This window comes from Acomys russatus, chromosome 14 (assembly GCF_903995435.1).
Source record: "Acomys russatus chromosome 14, mAcoRus1.1, whole genome shotgun sequence".
NCBI lineage: Eukaryota > Metazoa > Chordata > Mammalia > Rodentia > Muridae > Acomys > Acomys russatus.
In genome coordinates, this window is record NC_067150.1 from 15,093,648 (window position 1) to 15,116,869 (window position 23,222).

The 23,222-nt window shown below is 49.1% G+C and overlaps 1 protein-coding gene across 1 annotated transcript in view; it reads right to left on the reverse strand.

Annotated features, from left to right (window-relative positions):
- Positions 1-17,805, reverse strand: part of Olfm2 (olfactomedin 2) — an 81,559-nt gene extending 63,754 nt beyond the window's left edge. The window contains exon 1 of the mRNA XM_051155962.1: positions 17,686-17,805. Coding sequence (XP_051011919.1) covers positions 17,686-17,754 — 69 coding nt within the window. The 5' untranslated portion in view covers positions 17,755-17,805. The remainder of the gene's footprint in view (positions 1-17,685) is intronic.
- Between the last annotated feature and the right edge of the window lie 5,417 nt (positions 17,806-23,222).

A 23,222-nucleotide genomic window follows, 5' to 3' on the forward strand; every position in this document is an offset into this window, starting at 1 on the left:
ACCTGAACCGGGGGCTCGAGTTTATTTGGCTAAACTGGAAGCCAGAGAGCCCCAGGGTTCCTTCTGCTCCGGGTCAGTTCCAGGCATGCACGAGACTCAGTGTGACTTCTCACATGAGTACTGGGGTCCAAATGCTGTGGTTGTTCAGCAAAGCTTTAAAAGCCGAGTCATCTCAGGGCCCATGGGGGAAGGCCTCCCTGATTTGACCCTGAATGACTGGGGCATCATTTTCTCTGCATTCATATGTATATGTGTGTTGGCATGTGGGGGAGGGTACAGAGTGTGGGGGCTCGCACTTGCCCGTGTGTGTGTGTGTGTGTGTGTGTGTGTGTGTGTGTGTGTGTGTGTGTGTGTACCCAAAGTCATTATCAGGTGTATTCTTCCAGCGCTCTCCACTTTATTTATTGAGTCAGGGTCACTTGGTTAAACCGGTAACTTTCCAACCTGCCAGTCTAGACACCAGGCAGCTCCATGTGTTTGGGTCCCCTGACCAGGACTAAAATGGACCCTGGGCTTCTTAACTTGGGTCTTCATGCTTGTGTGGCAAGCCATGTCCCCAGACCTGAATGTCGTTTTTTTTTGTTTGTTTGTTTGTTTATTTTTAGTCGTGTTTGCTTGTTTTCTGTGCTGGGGGTGGAACTCCAGGCCTCGCACATGCTAAGCACACGTATGTGCTTCAGGCTCACAGCCCTAGCTCCAACATGGCCTGAAAATAACCCAAAGAAACTTCCCTGGCCACTTCCCGAAGTCAGAGCCCTTAGCACCATCTTCCTTTGCTTTGTTTAAGTATGGATTTATCAGATTTCTTTCTTCAGTGCTGGGGATCAAGTCCAAAGTCTCAGACATGCCAGGCAAACACCCTACCACTGGGCTACATCTCCAGCCCTCACCCCTTTTGTTTAGATAGGGTCTAATGTAGTAGCCCAGGCTAGCCTGTGTGGCCAAGGGTGGCCTTGAACTGATTCTCTTACTTCTACCTTCTGGAGCCAGAATGACACGCTCATCAGTGGTTGGCTAAGTGTATCTCTGAGCAAGGCTTATTTGTGGTCCAAATCTCCACTCAGAGTTCACACACCTCCGCATCCACCTGTTTCCCAGACACCCCTCTTGAGCATTTCATGTGATAAATAATTCATGTTGCCCACCACAATGGCATCCGTTTAAAAATGTCAGAGGGGGCTAGAGAGCTGGCTCAGCAGAACACCGGCTGCTCTTCCAGAGGACCTAGGTTCAGTTTCAGCACCACAAGCCAGCTCTCAACCGTCTAATTCCAGTACTAGGGGATACGGTAGCCTTTTCAGAAACCCTAGCATGCAGTGTACTTCTGTACTATCAGGTGCACACTTAATAATAGTTAAAAAGAGAGTATTGGGGCTGGAGAGATGGCTCAGCGGTTAAGAGCACTGATTGCTCTTCCAGAGGTCATGAGTTCAATTCCCAGCAACGACATGGTGGCTCACAACCATCTATAATGTGATCGGATGCCCTTTTCAGCACTGTATGCATAATAATAAATAAATATTTTCAAAAGAGAGAGAGAGTATCTGAGAGGCTGAGGAGATGGTCCAGTCTATAACGTGTTTGTCACATGAGGTCCTGAGTTCACATCCTCAGAACACATGTAAAAACCTCACGTGGTGGCCCATGTCTGTACTCTCTGTCCTGGGCATGGGGTATAGAGACAGGAAGACTGGGGCCCACTCTCCAGGCAGCAGAGCTGCATCAGTGAGTTTCAGGTTTAGAGAGAGACTATCTCAAAAAATAATAATGAAATAGAGAAGTGATTGAGGAAAACACCCAAGATCAACCTGGGACCTCCACATACATCTGTACCCATGCACACACACACACACACGCACACATGCACGCACACACACATGTACACGCACACAAGGGCTGGGCTGTCTCTGCTGGTAAAGTGCTTCCCTGCATGCATGAAGCTGGGGTCCCCTCCCCAGCACTGCATGGACCAGGTATGGAACACACCTATAACCCCAGCACTTGGGAGATAGAGGTAGGAGGATCAAGAGTTCAAGACCAGCCTCAACTACATAGTTTAGCTCTATAGTGAATTGGAAACCCTGACTAAAAAGAGAGATTTCTGATACCCCAAACACTTCTACTAGGAATGTAAAATGTTGCCACTGCTTTGAGCTACAGCTTAGTAACTTCTGAGAAAGCTAAGTAGGAACTTGTCAGAAAACCCAAGGATCCCTCCACCCCAGAGCAACCAAAGGGTGAGTTTGCAGAAAGACACACACGTGACATTCATAGCGGTGGGCTCTCCAGTAATGAGCAAGCCAGCTGCCCATTACCTGGAGAATACATAAACAAATCCGGACCCTGATCTAACAGACCCTTCTGCCCCACAGAGGAGGAACTAGCAATGCCCACTCCAGCTTGCCTGGACCATAAAAGTTATTTTTCTAAGGAAAAGAAGCTGGAGAGAAAAGGCCACAGAGTTTATGATCTCATTTATATAAAATATCCAGAAAAAGACAAATTGACAGAGGCAGGCACGGTAGATTAGTGAATTCCTGGCATTGACATGGGTGGTAAAAAAGGAGAGTAAAGTGAGAATCAACGGGGCCAAGGGAGGGGGTGGGGGGGGTTCCACAAGGCTGTTTTCGGTTTGTTTGTTTGTTTTTGGTTTTGTGGGTTTTTTTTTTTTTTCAGGTGTTTTGAGACAGGGTTTCTCTGTGTAGCCTTGGCTGTCCTGGACTCCCTTTGTAGATCAGGCTGGCCTCGAACTCACAGTGATCCACCTGCCTCTGCCTCCCGAGTGCTGGGATTAAAGGCTTGCGCCACCACGCCCGGCCCTGTTTTCGGGTTTGTAACCCATGCCTGTATGAAGCAGCTTTATTTGTATTTTATTTTTTGAGACAGTCTCATAACCCAGGCTGGCCTTGAAATCACTATGCAGCCAAGGAAGGTTGACCCTGAATCCTGATCTTCGTGCCTTCTGCTCCTGCGCTGGGGATAAGAGGCCTGCATCACTACCCCTGACTTCTGCAGAGCTGCAGGGTGGAACCCAGGCCTTTGTGCAAGCTAGGCAAGCGTTCTACCCACTGGGCTGCATCCAGTCTCTTTTTACAGGGTTTCACTGTGACGTCGTGCCCCTGCTGGAACTGGCCACACAGCCCTCACTGGCTTTGAACCTGCAACAGTCCTTCTGCCTCCACATCCAAGTGCTAGAATGACGCCTCATGCCTGCCGCACACTTGGCAAATATTCCCATCCTTACACACTGTGATGCCTATTCTTTTGTTTTGTTTTGTTTTGGTTTTAGTTTTTCGAGACAGTGTTTCTCTGTGTAGCCTTGGCTGTTCTGGACTCCCTTTGGAGACCAGGCTGGCCTTGAACTCACAGCGATCTGCCTGCCTCTGCCTCCCGAGTGCTGGGATTAAAGGCGTGAGCCACCACTGCCCAGCCTTTGATGCCTATTCTTGGGTGCTGACTTGGCTACATCTGGAATTGACTAAAATTCAAGAGGCCGGGTACCCCTGTGAGGGGTTTTCTTTTTAACTCGCTTTTAATCCATACCCTTTGAGATGGGAAGATCCGCCTTTAACCTGGGCCACACCTTCTTGTGACAGCCTATAGAAAGGACATAGAAGAAGGAAGATTTTGCTCTTGGCCAGCTTGCCCTCACTCTTTCTAGCAAGTTTACTCCTCCACTGGCATTGGGACTCCAGCATATACTGTGAAGACCTGCAGAGACATCAGCCTCATAGACTGAACAACTACTGGATTGTTGGACTTTCCATTGGTAGACAGCCATTGCTGGACTAGCTGGACCACAGCCTGTAAGCCACTCTGATAAACCTAAATAAATAAATGAGTATATCCATCCACCCTCCACAATCCTTTTCCTCAAAACACAGCCAAAGCCAGCCCTCATGGGTGTTCATGTCTGTACACCTGTGAGTGTGGATGCACATGTACGCGTGCTTCAAGTAGGTAGGCCAGGTGTCTTCCTCTGTGGGTGCCAGACTCCTGGAGTTTTTCTTTCTTTGTTCTGTTCTGTTCTGTTCTGTTTTGTAGCTTCTTTTTGTAGTCTTAGCTGTCCTGCAACTTACTCTGTAGACCAAGCTGGCCTTGAACTGAGAGATCCACCTGCCTCTGCCTTGGAGTGCTGAGATTAAAAGCGTGTGCCACTACCACCCGGCTCCTACTTATATTTTGAGCCATTTCCTCACCCCATCTCCTTTTTGAGTCAGGGCCTCACTGTGTGGTTCCAGTGAGGTTAGAACTCTCTGTGTAGACCAGGCTGCCCTTGAACTCAGAGAGATTCACTTGCCTCTGCCTCTCAAGTGCTGGAACTAAAGGTGTACACCACCACACACAGCAATAAACTCCATTTTAAAAATGAGTTAAACAGGGGCTGGAGAGATGGCTCAGAGGTTAAGAGCACCACCTGCTCTTCCAGAGGACCTGAGTTCAATTCCCAGCAACCACATGGTGGCTCACAACCATCTATAATGAGATTTGGTGCCCTCTTCTGGCCTCCAGGTATAAAGCAGTCATATACAATCAATCAATCAATAAATAAATAAATCTTTTTTAAAAAATAAAAATGAGTGGGGCTGGAGAGATGGCTCAGTGGTTAAGAGCACTGACTGCTCTTCCAGAGGTCCTGAGTACAATTCCCAACAACCACATGGTGGCTCACAACCATCTATAATGTGATCTGATGCCCTCTTCTGGCTTTCAGGGGTGCAAGCAGACAGAGCAATGTATACATAATAAATAAATAAATTTAAAAGAATTTTTAAAAATGAGTTAACAAGCCTGGGGATGGAGCTCAGTGGTGCTTTCCCAGAATGCATGTGACTCTATGTTCAATCCCTAGAACAGCAAATTAAAGAAGAAAAAAACAAATGAGGGCATAGAAGGACAGAGATGCTGAGAAACTTTCCCAAAGTCACCCAACATTTGGTCTCAGGATCTTTATGGAGCTGATTCATTTGGACTGATTCATAGTGGGGAGGAGTGGAAGTGGACTCCTACCTCACAGTAAATACAAACATCAATCTTTGGGTTCTGGGAAGATATGGTAGTGGGTAAAGTTTGCTGTGCACACACAAGGACTTGAGTTTGACCCCTAGGACCCGCATTTTAAAAGCCCTGATGGTCTTACTCAGTGCTGAGTCCTGCCAACCTGCTGGGCAAGGAGTGGCCACTGGGGCAATAGTGAAATGGTGGTTATGGTGGTAACCAACCACTTCCTGTTGGCTAAGGCGTGGCCACTGGTGCAATAGTGGAATGGTGGTTGTGGCGGTAACCAACCACTTCCTGTTGGATTTGAGGTTTACCGCACAGAAAGGAACTCCTGCCTGGTTCTGCAAAGCCCATGGTCTGAAGCCTGTAGCTCCTAGGGGGCGACCTACCACTGTTGTTTTGCTGTCAAACTGCCTTCTAATTATTTACCTTTCTACCCATAGGTCACTGTTGCTCTCAGCCGTAAGCAGCGAAGCATCTCTCTGCAGTGTGCAGCAGTTAATGCAGAGACTCATAACTGCTGAATGCTGAACATGGGGGCTGCTGGGGGGCATCTATACCAAACCTCCTCGCCCAGCCCCCACACCCAAGGCTCAGGATCATCACAGGACAGGAGGCATAAAGACTGTAAGAGGCAGAGGATGGAGAGGAATGTCGTGACATGCTGGCCTCTGGACATGGCATGGCCACTGCACTCATGAACTTTACTGTAGGTACAGCTACCTGTACAAGACCCAAGCAAGACCAGCAGGAAGTACTAATTGGTGTTGGTGGGCTTCAAATAATAGGAAAGAACATAAACGTGGAGAGGAAATGTGTTGGGGCGTTAGGGAAGAGGCGGACAGGGGGGTTGGGAGTGGGCAGGAACAAGACATGTTGTTTTGTGTTTTTGTTTTTGATTTTTTGTTTTTATGGTTTTTGGTTTTTGAGACAGGGTCTCTCTGTGTAGCCTTTGGCTATCCTGGACACACCTTGTAGACCAGGCTGGCCTCAAACTCACAGCCATCTGCCTGCTTCTGCCTCCTGAGTGCTGGGATTAAAGGCATGCGCCACCACTGCCCACCTAGGAACAAGATATGTTGTATACATGTATGAATTTATCAAAGAATAAATAAGATAGCTTTTAAAAGAAGAAGAAAAAGCGACGTATGCTGGTGTTTGTCTGTATCAGTGCTAGGGAGGCAGGACATCCCTGCACCTCACTAGCCAGCTAGGCTAGGCTACTTGGTGAACTCCAGGTCAGTGGGAGACTGTCTCCCAAAAATAAAGTGGCTGGCTCCTGAGGAATGACACTCAAGGTTGACTTTTGACCGCTACACAAATGTGCACATACACTCCACACATGCACACCCACACTAATACATATACTCACACTTACACACACACACACACACACACACACACACACACACACACACACACACCAACCAATTCTGGATGGATTATCCATCTAACAGTAAAGTTTTGGAAGAAAATACAGAACAGGGGGCTGGAGGGATGGCTCAGAGGTTAAGAGCACTGTCTGCTCTTCCACGGGTCCTGAGTTCAATTCCCAGCAATCACATAGTGGCTCACAACCATCTATACTGAGATCTGGTTCCCTCTTCTGGTGTACATGCAGGCAAAACACTGTATATATGATAAATAAATAAATCTTTAGAAAATACAGAACAGTTATCTTCATTTCTGTGGGTGTGATGTCAGTTTTGATTGTGAACTTGATACAGTCCAGTTCACATAGGAAGCAAGTCTCAATGAGGGATTGTCTAGATTAGGCTGGCCTGTTGATATGTCAGTAGAAGACTGTCTTGAGTGCATTCACTGGGATGGGAAGACCCAGCCCACTATGGGCAGCACCATCCCCTAGATGCACACTCCCTGAACTGTCCAAAAGTGAAGGAAGCCAGCTGAACACTAGATTGCATTCTGCACTCTCTGTGCCTGACCATGGATTCAATGAAACCAGCTCTTACAAGCTCTGGACACCTTGACTTCCCTGTTTCTGTAGACCAAGAAACCGTGCGTTGTAAAAGCAAACACTTCTGCCCCTAACTACTTTTATCCAACAGCTGCTTGGGAGGCGGAGGCAGGAAGATCAAGAATGAGAGCCCACCAGCCTGGTCTACAAAGCGAGTCCAGGACAGTCAAGGCTACACAGAGAAACCCTGTCTCGAACCCCAGCCCCCAAAATGAGAGCCCAGCTCAAAATAAAAAGTTAAAAAAAAAAAAAAAAAAAAGGCTGGAAATTTGTCTCAGTGGGCAGAGAGCTCTCCTAGTGTGAAGCTCTGGGTTTCATCCCCAGGCCGCATAAACTTGGTGTGATACTTCACACCTGTCACCCCAGCACTCTGGAGGCCGAGGCAGAAGGATCAAGAAGCTGAAGGCCATGCTGACTATATGAGCCTCTGTCCTCCCCCATCCCCATCTCCTGGAGTCAGGAGGAGTGGCCGGGGGGGACTCTCAAGGAGTAAAATGCCTGCTACACAAGCACGAGGATGGGAGTTTGGACTCACAACCCACACGGTGCCAGTGGGTGTGTTGGCTAGCCTGCTTCAGTGCTCAGGAGGAGGGCCTGGGGGATACCGGGAGCCAGCTAGCTCCCACCAGTAACTCCGGGTTCCATGAGAGGTCCTCCCTCAACGTATAGGGTGGAGAACAATCCAGGAGGCCACCCAACCTCTGGCCTCTGAATGCACATGCACACATGTACAAGTGCACACACACACACACACACACACACACACACACACACCTCCATGCACAGGTGTATGCCTTTAAACAGCCTTTACACATGTACAAACAACAACAGACATTTAATCTGTGTGAGCTATCTACATGCCAGTAACAGGTACTTAATATTATGAGTCATTAGAGTGTCCATTAGCCCCTCAAGGGAAAGGAATCTATCTTGTGGCCATCAGAATATCTCAGAAGGGAAAACAAGACCATACCAGCAATCCGAAAGATGTGAAACAGCCAGAATAATGGTTTATTTTCATATCTACTAGAAACTTTATTTATTTCCCACATAACCTAGCAACCCCATTTCTGGTCATATATATTAGATCTTCATAATTCACAGATTCTTTTATTCATTTATTTATTATTTGTTTGTTTTGAGACAGGTTTTCTCTGTGCAACAGCCCTGGCTGTCCTGGAACTCGCTTTGTAGACCAGGCTGGCCTTGAACTCTCAGAGATCTGTTTGCCTCTATCTCTGGAGTGCTGAGATTAAAGGTGTGAGCCACCATGCCTGGCTCTTTTATTTATTTCTATTTATGTTTGTGTGTATAACTGCATATGAGTGTGTGCACATGTGAGTGTAACGCCCACAGAAGTCAGAAACCCCAGGTGTTAGATGCCCTGGGGCTATAATTATAGGCAGTTGTCAGCCGCCCGATGTGGGTGCCAGGGACCAAACTTGGGTCCCCTGAAAGAGGGACAAAAATTCTGCTGAGCCATCTCTCAGCTGCATGATTCTCAGAATCTTCATGGGCAAATGCATCTACTCCATGTGATTTTTTTTTTTTTTATCTCTTTGTTTATGCTGTGACTTGCAGAGGCCTCTGTGGTCACAATATTGAGTGAGATGATGTGCAAGTTCCCAGCAGGGGTTAAACTAGGTCATGCTGGATTTTCTAATTTCATACCAGAAACGATGAACTTTTGGTGTACTTAGAACCAAATTTTGATGCCAGCCCCCCCCCCCCCCCCCCGCCACTTTGGTTGCTTTTCTAAAACATCATGTCACATACCTCAGGATAGCCTCAAACTTGCTATATAGCCAAATCTGGTTTTGAACTCCTGATCCTCCTGCCTCCATCTCCCAGTGCTGGCATCACAAGAGTGCTCCATCACACCCATCTTCTGTGGCTCCTGAGCACTGTACCAATTAAGCCATCTCCAAAACTAATGCTGAGCTTTGTTTGTTTGGATTTTGAGAGACAGGGTCTTGTTATGGCCTTGAACTCATGATGATCCTTCATTGCATTGATCATTTAGCAGTTGTGTGTGTGTGTGTGTGTGTGTGTGTTTGTTTTACGCACGTGGGCGTTTTGCCTGGTGCCTGGGGTGTATGTCAGAAAATGGCATCTGTTTCTCTGGAACTGTAGTTACAGGTAGTTTTTAGCTGCCATGTGAGTGCTGGGAACCAAAGCTGGGTTCTATGGAAGAACAGCCACTTATCTCTCCAGCCCTGTGCTGCTTTCTGACAACTTAACAACTTCTGAAACCCTTAACTTAGAAGTCAAGGTCTTTCTAGCCAGATTACAACCATCCTTTCACATTCCCCTCTAACCTCATGTCTCATGGGTACCATCCCTACCTGACCTGAGTTCCCGTCTACATCTCATGAGTACCATCCCTACCCATCCTGAGTTCCCATCCTCATCTCATGGGTACCATCCCTACCCATCCTGAGTTCCCATCCACATCTCATGGGTACCATCCCTATCTGACCTGAGTTCCCATCCTCATCTCATGGGTACCATTCCTACCTGACCCAAGTTCTCATGCACATCTCATGGGTACCATCCCTACCCATCCTGAGTTCCCATCCTCATCTCATGGGAACCATTCCTACCTGACCCAAGTTCTCATGCACATCTCATGGGTACCATCCCTACCCATCCTGAGTTCCCATCCTCATCTCATGGGTACCATCCCTACCCATCCTGAGTTCCCATCCACATCTCATGGGTCCCATCCCTATCTGACCTGAGTTCCCATCCTCATCTCATGGGTACCATTCCTACCTGACCCAAGTTCCCATGCACATCTCATGGGTACCATCCCTACCCATCCTGAGTTTCCGTCCACATCTCATGGGTACCATCCCTACCCGTCCTGAGTTCCTGTCCACATCTCATAGGTACTATCCCTACCTGACCTGAGTTCCCATCCACATCTCATGGGTACCATCCCTACCTGACCTGAGTTCCCGTCCACATCTCATGGGTACCATCCCTACCCATCCTGAGTTCCCATCCACCTCATGGGTACCATCCCTACCCATCCTGAGTTCCTGTCCACATCTCATAGGTACCATTCCTACCTGACCTGAGTTCCCATCCACATCTCATGGGTACCATCCCTACCCATCCCGAGTTCCCATCCTCAGAACCCATGCATTTCCAGCTCATGTCAGGTTGGGAAATCATCATCTATAAACAGCACTTGTGTTGCACTGAGCCATATCCCCAGCCCCTCCCTTGGGATTCTAGGCAGAGACTCTACAGATGAGCCATGTCCCTAGCCTCTTTTTAGTTTATTTTGAAACAAAGGCTTGCTAAGTTGCCATGCCAGCCTTCAACTTTCAGTTTTCGTGCCTCAGCCTTCAGAGGGCTAAGATGGCAGGCATGCACCACCATGACCAGCTTAAATCTGTCTCTTGGACTTGTGAACTGTCAGACACTCCACAGCAAGCTGTATCTCATCTTTCTGTGTCTCCAGTGCCTCACTCTGAAGTTACCAGAAAAACAAGTAAAAGAAAGTATCCATCTCTTGGTGTGTTTGCTGTGTTTTTCTTTCTTTTATAAATTTTTTAAAAAGTTATTTATTCATATTTCATCTGAATTGGTGTTTTACCTGCACGTACGTCTGTATGAGAATGTCGGATGCTTTGGAGTTAGACAGTTGTGAGCTGTCATGTCAGTGCTGGGGATTGAACCCGGGTCCTCTGGAAGAGCACTCAGTGGTCTTGACCTCTGAACCACCTCTCCAGCCCTACTGTGTTTTTCTTGATGATAACTTCAGGGATAAAAAGTTGTGTATCCTCTCCGTGGCCTTGACTGGCTTTAATTTTGGATTTCTTTATTTTGTGCAGTAACATTTTATAGTTCTGTCTGCAAAGTAGGACTCGGCACCCAGTAGTACAGATCATTAGAATTCTGTGAAAAAGAGATGGCAAGACGGCAAAGGCAACTGCTGCCAAGGCTGATGACCTGAGTTCTAGCTCTGGGACCCTTATGGTAGGAGAGAACTGACTCCTCCAAGCTGTCCTCTGACCTCCAGAATCAGACACATGCCCACACAATAAATAAATAAAATTTTTAAGGAGAGAAAGTAGGAGCTGGGGGAATGGCTCAGTGGGTGGAGACCTGACTTCAGGTTGCCAGCACCCACGTAAATGTCACGTGGACACGGACTGCTTGGAATCTCAGCCCTCACAAGGAGGAAACTGGATCTTTAGGGACAGCTGACTTGCTAGACTAACCAAATCAGCAGCTCCAGGTCATGGAGAGATAGTGCCACAACATAAAGTAGAAAGCAACCCAGGAAGACCACAGATGCCAACCTCTGGCCCTCACAAGCACATGCACCACACACATGCTAACATATACACACTTGCACATGGGAGTGGGGGGTGAAGAAGGAGCAGGCACCAGGAGAGTCCTGGGTTTCCGGGCACTGAGGTGAATGGGCTTTCCAAACGCACCTTAGGACCACTCTCACGGTTCCTGCTTCCTCTTGGATTGGCCTGAGGCACGAATGTACCGAGTGTAACAGGACTGCTGCTGTCCTGGGGGTTAGTGTGGATTCTTGGCTCTCTGAATGTGGGAGCACAGTCTGTCACCCCTGGGGTGACAGTACCCAGCCCGTACTTGATAAGCACCAGGACAGTGAGAGATCCTCTCTCAAAAACACAAAATGTGATGGGCGAGAAGGTTCGAGACTAAAGTAGCTTGCCTCCAGACCTGAAGACTTGAGTTCCACCCTGGAACCCAAAGGGCTCCCCAAAGTTGTCCTCTGACTTCCACGTGAGTACCAGGCCAAGAAGTCTCCTCTTCCCAAATAAATAAACGTGATTTAAACAAATAAAAAAGCCAGGCAGTGGTGGCACACACCTTTAATCCCAGCACTCTGGAGGCAGAGGCAGGCAGATCTCTGTGAGTTCGAGGCCAGCCTGGTCTAAAGAGAGAGAGTTCCAGGACAGCCAAGGCTACACAGAGAAATCAAAACCAACCAACCAAACAAAAAATAAGTGGAGTGCTTCCGAGGAGCCCCAGTTGAGGCATGTCTGCTTTTTATATGTACACATGCACACATGCTTACACACACTCATACATATATGCATAAACACAAGCATGGGTGAACACACACACACACACACACACACACACACACACACACACACACACACACACACCTTTCACATCCTGCACAAACCTCACTCCACCACTAGGTGTCGCCCCAGCTCCTCAGTTTTGGGCCCGGGCCCAGCCCCAGGAGGCTCTTCCTGCAGTTTATCCAGATTTCCCTGCCCCCAGTCAAGCTGGGATATTAACACCTTGGAAAAGATAAGCAAGTTCAGCACGTTCCTCCATGAAATTTCAGGTTCGGCTTCACACCAATGATCTCAGGCCCCTCCCTTGGTACTGGGTTCCCCACTTCTCCGGGGGTTTGCGTTCTGAAGTTAACAGCAACCAGAAAAGATTCTATGGGAAATCCCAGAACTATGTAGATCATACATTTTATTTTGTTTTGTCTTGTTTTGTGATAGGGTCCCATTTTGTAATGGGAGGAGGTGGAGCTATACCCCAGCCTGATTTGTTTGGTTTTCAGAGCAGGGGAGGGATGTGTCTGGGGGGGAAGGCGGCAGGGGGGGGAAGGGTGTCTCATGTAGCCAAAGCTAGTCTCAAACACTCTATGTTATGTAATAGAGCAGAGGTTCTTAAACTTACTAGTGCTGTGACCTTTTTTTCTTTTTTTGTTTTTTGTTTTTTTGTTTTTCAAGACAGGATTTCTCTGTGTAACAGCTCTGGCTGTCCTGGAACTCACTCTGTAGACCAAGCTGGCCTCGAACTCCCAAAGATCTGCCTGCTTCTGCCTCCCAAGTGGTGGGATTAAAGGCGTGTACCACCACCTGGCCTTTTCTTTTTTCTTTTTAAAAAGATTTTATTTATTTATTTTATGTATGAGTGCTCCATCTGCATGTACACCTGCAGGCCAGAAGAGGGCATCAGATCTCATTATAGATGGCTGTGAGCCACCATGTGGTTGCTGGGCATTGAACTCAGGACCTCTGGAAGAGCAGCCAGTGCTCTTAACCTCTGAACCATCTCTCCAGCCCCCTGCTGTGACATTTTAATGCGGTTCCTCATTTGTGGCAATCCCCAACCATAAAACTATGTTGCTATTTCATAACTGTAATTTGCTGGTATGGGTCATAATGCAAACATCTGGTATTCAGGATGTCTGACATTCAGCCCCCAACACGTCACAACCCACAGGTTCAGAATTTCTGTAGTGGAGGAAGACCTTGAATTCCCTTCACCTCCCAAGTGCTAGAATCATAGGCATTTGACAGGACGCTCGGTTTTGTGTGTATGTGGAGGACTGGAGCTCAGAACTTCCTACACAACAGGCAAGCATCCTGTCCACACACCTCCAGCCCTCAGTCACCTCAATGCTTACGTTTTCAGTTTTCCACTCTTCTTAGCAGCGTGAGGAAACCATCCCTTCACGCACTGTTTCCACTCTCTGTGTGCTTCTCTCCTGCCAGTTACCCCATAATGCCCTCGGGCCTCAGGCTGGCTGCTGTGGGGCCTGCAGTGCTTAGGTGTGTCCGAGCAGCTCTTGCTTCACATTGTAACAGTCTCCAATAAATGATTTTAGATGGCTGGTCACAACAGGCATCTTAGAGAGAGTGATTTAAGCCAAAAGAGGAGGAGGCACTGAAGTAACTGTCTCTAGAGGAGCAGCACCCAGGTACATAGGAGGGCAGGGAGCGTGCAAAGGCCCCGGGACACATGGGTAAACTGAACTAGTCATCCCATTCCAGTGAGGACCCCGGAAAAGCACTGGCCCCAAGCCCAGATAACACTAATATGAAGCTAAGGTAGGTGTGGGGTTTGCACCTGTCACCCTACCTCGAGAGGTAGAGGAGGATCAGGTGTACAAGGCTATCCTTGGCTACATGGTGAGCTCCATCCTGGTCTACAAATAACTTTGTCTTAACAAAACCTAAAATATTGCCAGGTGGTGGTGGTGGTGCATGCCTTTAATCCCAGCACTTGGGAGACAGAGGCAGGCGGATCTCCGTGAGTTCGAGGCCAGCCTGGACTACAGAGCGAGTTCCAGGACAGCCAGAGCTGTTACACAGAGAAACCCTGTCTTTAAAAAAACCAAAATAAAATAAAATGTCTCAGGGGTTAAGAGCACTGGCTGCTCTTCCAAAGGTCCTGAGTAAAAAAAAAAACAAAAACAAAAAAACAAAAATAAAACCTAAAATATTTTAAAGTAATGCAAAGCTAGACTTCAGGGAGGACTTCTGGGTGTCAAGAAGAGGACGAGTCTCCAAGAGGAGATGGCAGGCTTGGGCTGTCAGGGTCTCTGCAGCTCTAATATCTTGCACTTGGGCCGGAGAGCTGGCTCAGTGAGGGAAGTGTTTGTGACACCAGCTCGCGAACCAGACTTCGGATGCCCAGCACCCACTCTCATTCCTTTAAGACTTACTTTTACGAGCCCAGCAGTGGTGGCCCACACCATTCTCAAGAGGCAGAGGCAGGCAGATCTCTGTGAGTTCGAAGCCAGCCTGGTCTACGGAGCGAGTTCCAGGACAGCCAGGGCTACACAGAGAAACCCTGTCTCGAATAGAACAGTGATGATGACAACAACAGAAGATTTACTTTTTATTTTTCAGTTTATGTGTGTGTGCCTGTTTCTGGAGGCCAGAAGAGTGGGTTGGGTCCCCTGGAACTGGATTTACTGGTGGTTGTGAGCTGATCTGTGGCCAGGCCTGTGAGGTATGGTCTTTACTGACATAGGAAGGACTAGCCCAGGGTGGGTAGCACCATCTGTAGGCAGGTAGGCCGGGCTGTATAAGCTGGTTGAGCAAAAAGCAGTGCACCATGGTCTCCGCTTGAGTGCTGGCCCGCCCCCCCCCCCCCCAGTGATGGCCTGCTACCTGAAGTATAAGCCAAGTAACCGGCATTTGTCAGAGTGCTGTACCACAACACAGAAAGCGAACTAGAACAAACACCAAGCGCTCTTGACCTCTGACCTCTGACCTCTGAGCCATTGCTCCAGATCGCCACCCCTATCTCCATCCACTCTTTAATCTCCTTTAGGGGGTGCGCAGGCTGGCCTTGAACTCTGGATGTGAGGGAGAATGACCTTGAATTCCTAATCTCTCTCTCTCTCTCTCTCTCTCTCTCTCTCTCTCTCTCTCTCTCTCACACACACACACACACACACACACACACACAGACACAGACACACAGATGCACATACACATACACACACACACATCATACACACAGGCACAGACACACGCGCACACACAGACACACACACAGGGTTACAGATGTGGACCACAATGCCTAGCTTCCTACTTGTGATTTTTTCCCCCCTATGTGCATAGGATTATATACAGATGCAGCTCTTGGAGCTGTTTTACACATTTTTGTGGTTTCATCTGTCTGCTGCGCTGAAGGTCAGCTCCAGGAGGGCTGGGCCTCCCTGCTTCATCAAATCTGGTGACTATACGGCTGAGGAACTGATTGCTCAGAAAGGGCTCCGCTGGGCCTGTGGATAGGCAGGGCCACCTCCCTCCGAACCCCATCCCTTTTTCTCTCCTTCCCCCTGTGGAGACAAGCCATGCTAACCACTGGCTATTTTTTAGCCGTTACGTGGCGCCCCCAGTGGACACCTGGAGAAGTGCAGCCAGTGACTGATGTCCCAAGAGACCCCTATTTCAACACCTCGCCCACCTACCCCACCCCCACCCCACGTGCTCCGACATGCGGCCCCTCCCTTGCTCTCTGATTAGCCCCATCTCCAATCAGCCCCGCCCCATTCCCACCCTCTAATCCATGGGGTCTTTCATCAAACTGGCCATGGGGTTGGAAATCTAGGAGGTGACTCAATTACCCTCAGAAACTAAAGTTGCTTCCCCTCCTGGTTCATCTTTTCCAGCCATTTTTCACGTGTGTGTGTGTTGTTGTTGTTGTTATTGTTGTTGGGGTTTTTTGTTTTTTCCTCTTTTACATGTGCTGTGTCTAGTTTCTTTTGAGTGCACACTTGGCCCAATCAGCTGCACCTGCCCCCAGTCCCTGCGTGCATCTGCTGAGATGGGGGCTGAAAGCAGGTGACCTCACAACCTGTCCTTGTAGAAATCCTACACGGATCCTAATCTCTGTCTCTGTCAGCGCAGGCAGTCGCGTGTAACTACTCCTGATTCCCTCTTGTCTTAGCCAGAAGAGGAAAGGTGGTCAGACCTTGATATTGTGAGTTCCTACCTGGAAACCCCGCCTAGTCATGTCTACCCAGGCAGTGTAGAGTGGATTATTTAACAAATGGTAAGTGCGATGACGTTCAGGAGAGACAGCCTCTGTTCTACCCTGTCTGTGCTGCTCCTGCGCTGTCTGGGCTTAAGCGGCTGACCTAACTTTTCTGTGCCTCAGTTTCCCCATCTCTTCACCTTGTCACGCTACTGTAGGGCATCCAGAGGATTCAGCACCTTAGCTCCTTCTGTGTTTGTGGTACAAGCCTGACCATCAGCCTTTCTACAATGTTTGCTATTATGATACTGTTTTATTGATACCAGCTTCCTGACTCGCTCACACATGAGATCTCCGGGGTATTCCCATCCCTAAAATGGAGGAGGAATAAGATTTCTCAATACTAGAAGAAAGCTTGGACCCTCCACGTTTTGCAAAGCTCTCTAAGCTTGACCGAAAGACGGGATACCACAGGGAGCCACTGCATCTGCCAGACCAGGAACCGGTGTGCAAAGAGGCAATACACACAGGGCCTGGATGTCACGTTTGCATACACAGCCTGTCACCCTGAACACCCCGTTTTAGACTGATGTATTCAACCAAAGGCACAGAGTGCCCTCACATGGCCACACACCTGACTGCCACTCGAGTTTTGGAGAACCCAGGCATCTGGGCACAGCCATGAGGACAACTGTCACACCCCGTTATTGACATACAGCTGGAGCCGCTGAACACACCAGAGAGATTCACAAGTCCTCATGCCAGGTTACACAGCCAGTCACAGACAGACCCACAACTCTCATCTATCATCACACCGGCCCTCGGTCACCCCGCCCCCACTGCCACTCACACACCCTCCAACACACACGTACAAGCACCCTCTTCCAGTCACACCCCAATTCACTCACATTTGAACACACACACACAAACTCCCCTGGGTCACACCCAGCCACAACACAAAGACACACGTTTCCCTGGCACCCGGCAGCTGCAAGCACCTGGTGCACATCCCTGTCAGTCATTTACACGTGAGTCCCGCCCCCTTCCCCACTATAGGGGTGCAGGCAATGGATGGGGGAGCTTTAGAAGCTAAACATCCTAGCCAAGATGGGCAAGTAACGGGCGACACCCCAACGCCCCCCTGAAGTTTCCCTCCCCAATCTCACACCTACATGGTGGGGTGTGAGCTGTGGATCATCGAGGGGGTTGGAACCCCAAAACGAGGATCTCCTCAATCTCCCCAAATTGAGGTTGCATTGGGTGTCCCCAGGGTTTCCCCAAAGGAGGGTGGATGTTCCAGCCCCTCCTTTGCTGCGTGCGACCTTCCCCATACGCCCCTCGCCATCCTGCATTTGTTTGAAGGGGAGGCTGGTGGGACCCTAAAGCTCTTGTTCGCGGGACCCCTCCAGCCCCGGTCCCCTCCAGCGCTCCCCAGCGTCTGCACCTGCCCGCGGGGCCCCTACCTGTCCGGCGAGGCCTGGGCAGAGCAGCCACAGCAGCAGCGACAACCGCGGGACCGTGAGCGGCCACATGACGCGCCCCCCGCCCGACAGGCGCCTGGGTAATGGGGACCCGCCGCCAGGCGCGACCCCGCCCGCCCGCCCGGGCGACCCGAGCGCCTCCTCCCCGCCTCGCCCGCGGCCGGGATTCCACCCCACCCCCGCCCCGCGCCCAGCCTTTGTCGCGGGCTCCGCCCCCAGCCCCGCCCCCAGCCCGGTTCGGGGCGACAGCGCCGTAGAGTGGGGTCTCTGCCAGCAGGTGGGGAGCTGACACCGGTGAACGAGGGGAGCCGGGGGCCAGATTCAGCAGCCCCCAACTCTCCCGCTCCATAAACCTAGGTGTGAAAGGTCACTAGATGGGGGAGGGGGGCTGTCACGTGCTTGTCAATTCACCTTCCTAGGATTTTCCCACGATTAAAATGGGGCAGGGGAACTGCGGGGTGGGGGTGGGGGATAGTAGAAAAAGAGATTCAATAATTAACAGGAAAACTGAGGCACTGACTGGGAAATTAGAAGTTGGGGAGGGAGTGAATGTCAGGGGGGAAGGTGGGGCAGAGGTGGCGAGAAGCCAAAGAGCAAAGCCTGGGGTGGTGCACACCTGTTACCCAGTGCTAGGCAGACAGAGGCCGAGGGATTGGAAGTTTAAGGCCAGCCTGGGCTGTGTGGTGGGTCTCTATCCAGCCAAGACTGCAGAATAAGACACTATTTCAACACACACACACACACACACACACATACACACACACCAGTCATGGTGGCACACACCTTCAGTCCCAGCACTAGGAGCTCTCTGTGGCCAGCAAGTTCTACATAGCCAGTTCCAGGCCAGGCAAGGCTATAAAGCTGCGGATCTCAACCTTCCTAACGCTGGGACCCTTTAATACAGTTCTTCACATTGTGGTGACCCCACCCATAAAATTATTTCATTGCTGCTCTGTAATTGTAATTTTGCTACTGTTATGAGTCATAACGCAAATATCTGTGTTTTCCACTGGTCTTAGAACCCCAAACGGTGGAGACCTACAGGTTTATAGTTTAAAGAGAGACCCTGCTTAAAAATAAATAAATAAGTAAATAAATAAATAAATAAAAGTTTGAGACAAAAAATCATTCTCAGCAAATTTGAGGCCAATTTGAAATACTTGAGACCCTATCTCAAAAACAAACAAAACACATAAAAAGGGGCTGTTGAGATGGCTCAGTGGGTAAAAGCGCTTGCCACCAACGCTGATGACCTAAATTCAGTCCCCAAGACCCTCATGGAAATTGTCCTCTGACATGCACACACATATGCACAGACATAAAAAATAATTTTTTTTAATGTGTAAGAAAAACATTAAAAGGTGAGAGTGGAGTAATGAGCAGAAGGGACACTTGGACCAGCAGTGGGATGAGCAGGTGGGTGATCCATCCTTCAACAGGGTGCATCCCTTGAGCCGGGTGTGATGGCACACGCCTTTAATCCCAGCACCCAGGAGGCAGAGGCAGGCAGATCGCTGTGAGTTCAAGCCAAGCCTGGTCTACAAAGCGAGTCTAGGACAGCCAAGGCTATACAGAGAAACCCTGTCTCAAAAAGCAAAAAAACAAGCAAGCAAACAAACAAACAAGAGGGCATCTCATGGGCCCTCCCTCAGGTCACCCATTTTCCATAGGTCCTTATGGTGAAAGCTCTCCCTCCTCCTCAGCCACATCTCTCTTCAGTTTTATTGGTGGAAGATGACAGACTTCTCAAGAGAATCAAAATATTAGCCAGCCCTCATGCCTCATTTACATATGAATAGCAAGCATCCCTGTCTGGTCTTCTTCTGGGAGACTCTGCAGTCTTTGTCTGCTCCTCAGTACTAGCCAGGAGTGTCCCCAGTCACCTTCCCTTTCTGAAGTCTCTGAATGGCACCTTTGTTCCTTCCTTCCTTTCATTCTTTCTCTTTGTGGGGGTGGTGGTAAGGGGGAGGGTTGAGGTAGGAACAGGAATGTGGTTAGATTACAGGGAAATTGGTCATACAAAATGGAGGGCGGTGGAGGCCTGGGAGATTGGGGAGCAGAGGCAAGCAGATCCTGAGCATTCATTGGCTAGCCAGCCTAACTGGAAACCAGTGTTGGGTGGGTTCAGTGAGATCTCATCTCAGGCAGCCAGACAGAAAGACATAGAGGAAGACACCCATGTCCGGTGTCTGCATGCACCCACATGCTTATTAAGGTGGAGAATGATTGAGGAACACATACCTAAGGTTGATTTCTGATCCCCACATGCACATGCACACACGCATCACACATGCGCCACACACGAATCCACAAAAAAGACGCAGCCGGCCTTCATCTCACAGATTCTAACGGGTGCCAGTGAGCACGCTGGGGATGGTTCTGCACAGGAGGCCAGCAGGTACTGGTGCCAATACCTCACCAGGAGACCTTAGCCAAACAGGTTTCCTGTTTGATAAAGGTCCCTTTTTTTTCCTGGGCAGGGGAGATGATGGCTCCGTGGGCAGGAGTGTTTCCCATGAAGACATGAAAGCCTGGGTTCAGATTCTAAGTACCCATGTGAAAATTGGGCATGGCTGCATGTGACTATAACCCTGGAGCTGGGGGGCAGAGACAGGTGGATGCTGGGAGCTTGTAGAGATGACAAGCTTTGGAATGAGTGAGCCACCTTCTCTCAAGGCAGTAGGCTGGAAATCGATAAAGGACATACAGTGTCTTTTTCTGGCCCCCTTGTTTGTACCCCAACATCACCACACACACAAAGACACCTGTTTCTTCACCCAAGTTGTCTGTCAAGAGGCATCAGTGACACATAGGTAGATGATTGGGAGCCTGTTATCAAAGCCCTGGAGAACTCTAGGATCTTAGCTCAGAAGGCATCTCCAGCCATCCCCTAACCCATTGTCCCCCAAAGGGGACAGTCCTTGGAGGGCTCTTTAGGCTGGGAGGGCAGAGCTGTACTGTACAACGAGCATAGATGGGGTCTGGGAGGGGCGCCTTTGTCCAGTCTGGATTCCAGGACCATAACCTCTGCAAGGCCATCTTCTCATCAGTAGGAGAAAGAACCAAGTTAAGGAAGAGGAAATTTATGGAAACATTTATTTCGGCTCACCGTGTGTGCATGTGCGTGTGTGCACCTGTTCACATGCTTGCAAGTGCATATGTTGGAAAAAAATCCTAAGTTGCACAAAGAAATATGAACAAATTGAAAGTAAACTGGCAATACAATTTCTTTTTGTAAAAAGGAGAGTCATGACCCAAAGCTAGTGAGCAAGCACACTAGGAACCGTCCCTTAGTTTTCACTCTTATCAGTCGATGACTGTGTTTCATCCCATTGGCTGGAGTCAGCCTCACAATCTGGTATGATTGGCTAATTCATAGTTAGCAGGCAGGAGAAGGCTGTGGTGGAGTCCAGTCTGGACCGGGCAGCTAGTAGGTAAAGAGGTATCCCCACAAGAGAGTTTCACAAGAAGAGCTGGATTTTGGAGATTGGCTCTTGGCAGGCTAGCCGCCTTTGAAAGGACACAGCGGCTTCTCACAGGCTATGGGGTCCTCGGGTCTGTGTCCACTGTCCTCCATCACTCTCCAGCTTACTCTGGAGACAGAACCTCTCACTAAACCTGGAGCCTATTGACTCAGGCAAGGCTGGTCAGGATGCTGCGGGGTGGATCCTTCTGCCTCCTGCACTGGGACTGTAAACACACGACAGTTGTTCTAGCTTGCTTCTTTGTTGACGTGCTAAAACACTGACCAAAACCAACTTGGGTGAAGAAAGGATACAGTCTATCACTGGAGGAAGCCAAGGCAAGAAGAGACCATGAGGAGTGCTACTCACTGCCTCGCTTTCCATGGCGTCCTCAGCCTGCTTTCTCATACAGCCCAGGACTGCCTGCTGATGGATGGCACTGTTCATGGTAAGCTTGGTCCTCCATATCAATCAACAATTAGGAAAGCACCCTGGAGAAATGCCCAACAGGCCAATCTGGTGAAGGCAACTCCTTAAGAGAAATCCCCTCTTTCCAGGTATGCTAGGTTTGTGTCAAGTGGACAAAAACAACCAGCACATCACTGCACCTGTTTCTGTCTAGTGAGGCAGGGTCTCACAGGTTAGCTCTGGCTGTCCTGGAACTCTCTATGTAGACCAGGCTGAAGATCCACTCCCAGGTCCCTGTGCTTGTTTGGCAACCACTCTACCCACTGGGCCATCTTTCCAGTCCTGCTGGCTTACAGTTAGATCACACTCCATCGTGGTGGGAACGTATGGCAGCCACAAAGCATGGCGGAGTCTCCTGACAGACATCTTTTAAATGAGGAAGGAGAGGCTCAGGCCAAGCACTTTCAAGGCCCACTCCCCACCATCTGGTTCTACTAGGTTCTCTGTTTGTTCATTTGTTAACAAAATCTCAATTGTTCGATTTTTACCAATAAAGACTCAGGAGCCAGATGCTGGGGTGAAAGCCTGCTATTCAGAGAGGCAGAGAAAGCACCCAGCGGACCTCAGCCAATGTCCCAAAAGGAATCCTTGCTCTCCCTCCTCTCAAAAACCCTCAAGCTGAGTGCTCCTTCCTTCTACTTCCTGCCTGTCTCACTCTCTATCCTCCTGACTTCCTCTTATTCTATAGGTTTTTCCCTTATTAATCTTGTATTCGCTTCTTGTCAATCGGTTGCTTGCTCTGCCTCCTGACCTGTGGTTGACTTTATTTGATCCTGTTTGAAATATTCCAGTCGAGAGCTCTTGGGTTAAAGGTGTGTGCTAGGCCCGAGCCACCCCACAACTAGAAACAGGTTTTTCCAGCAAACAACACAATCTCGAGGTTCACAGTGTGATTAAATATCCTGCAACAGTTCTCAGCTTTCCTAAAAAGCACTACCAGCTAAGGACTAAGTATTCAAACCTACTAGCCTGTGAGGGCCATTTTATCAAGATCGTAATATGTATCCTCCCTGAACAATGCCAGGGAGATGGTCACTACCACAGACAACCTATGGCTTCTGTGGTCCTTAACTTCTCCATTCCTCTATTTACCTGTCTCCCCAAGGTCTTCATCACGCAAATCCTGTAAACTACATCTCCCAGGTTCCCTTGCTTATAGCCAGGGATAGACCTTAGGAGGTAGAGGAGAATAGATGACAGGAAGAAAGGCAAAACCAAAGTATCTTTCCATTCCCCTCTCTCCCTATATCTCCCCCTTCCCAGTCTCTGTCTCCCTCCTTCTCCACCCTCCTCCTATAGGTGTGTCTAGATGTGGCTGTTGTCACCTCTGTGATTTCAGTCCCTTTAGGAAGTTCCTGCTGTGGCTCAGCACCTGCCACTTGGAACTTTGAGAACAAATTCTTGTCTGGTTCCTCTGTTTTGGCGAAGATGGAGACTTGGCCCTTCCTCATGTGGAAGTCCCTATAGTGCACTGTCATAGATTGTTTTAATTCATATTTTACTTTTTAAAAAAATGTAGCCCAGATTGGTCTCCAGCTCAAGCTCCTGATCCTCCTGCCTCCACCTCTTGAGTAGTGGGATGAAGGC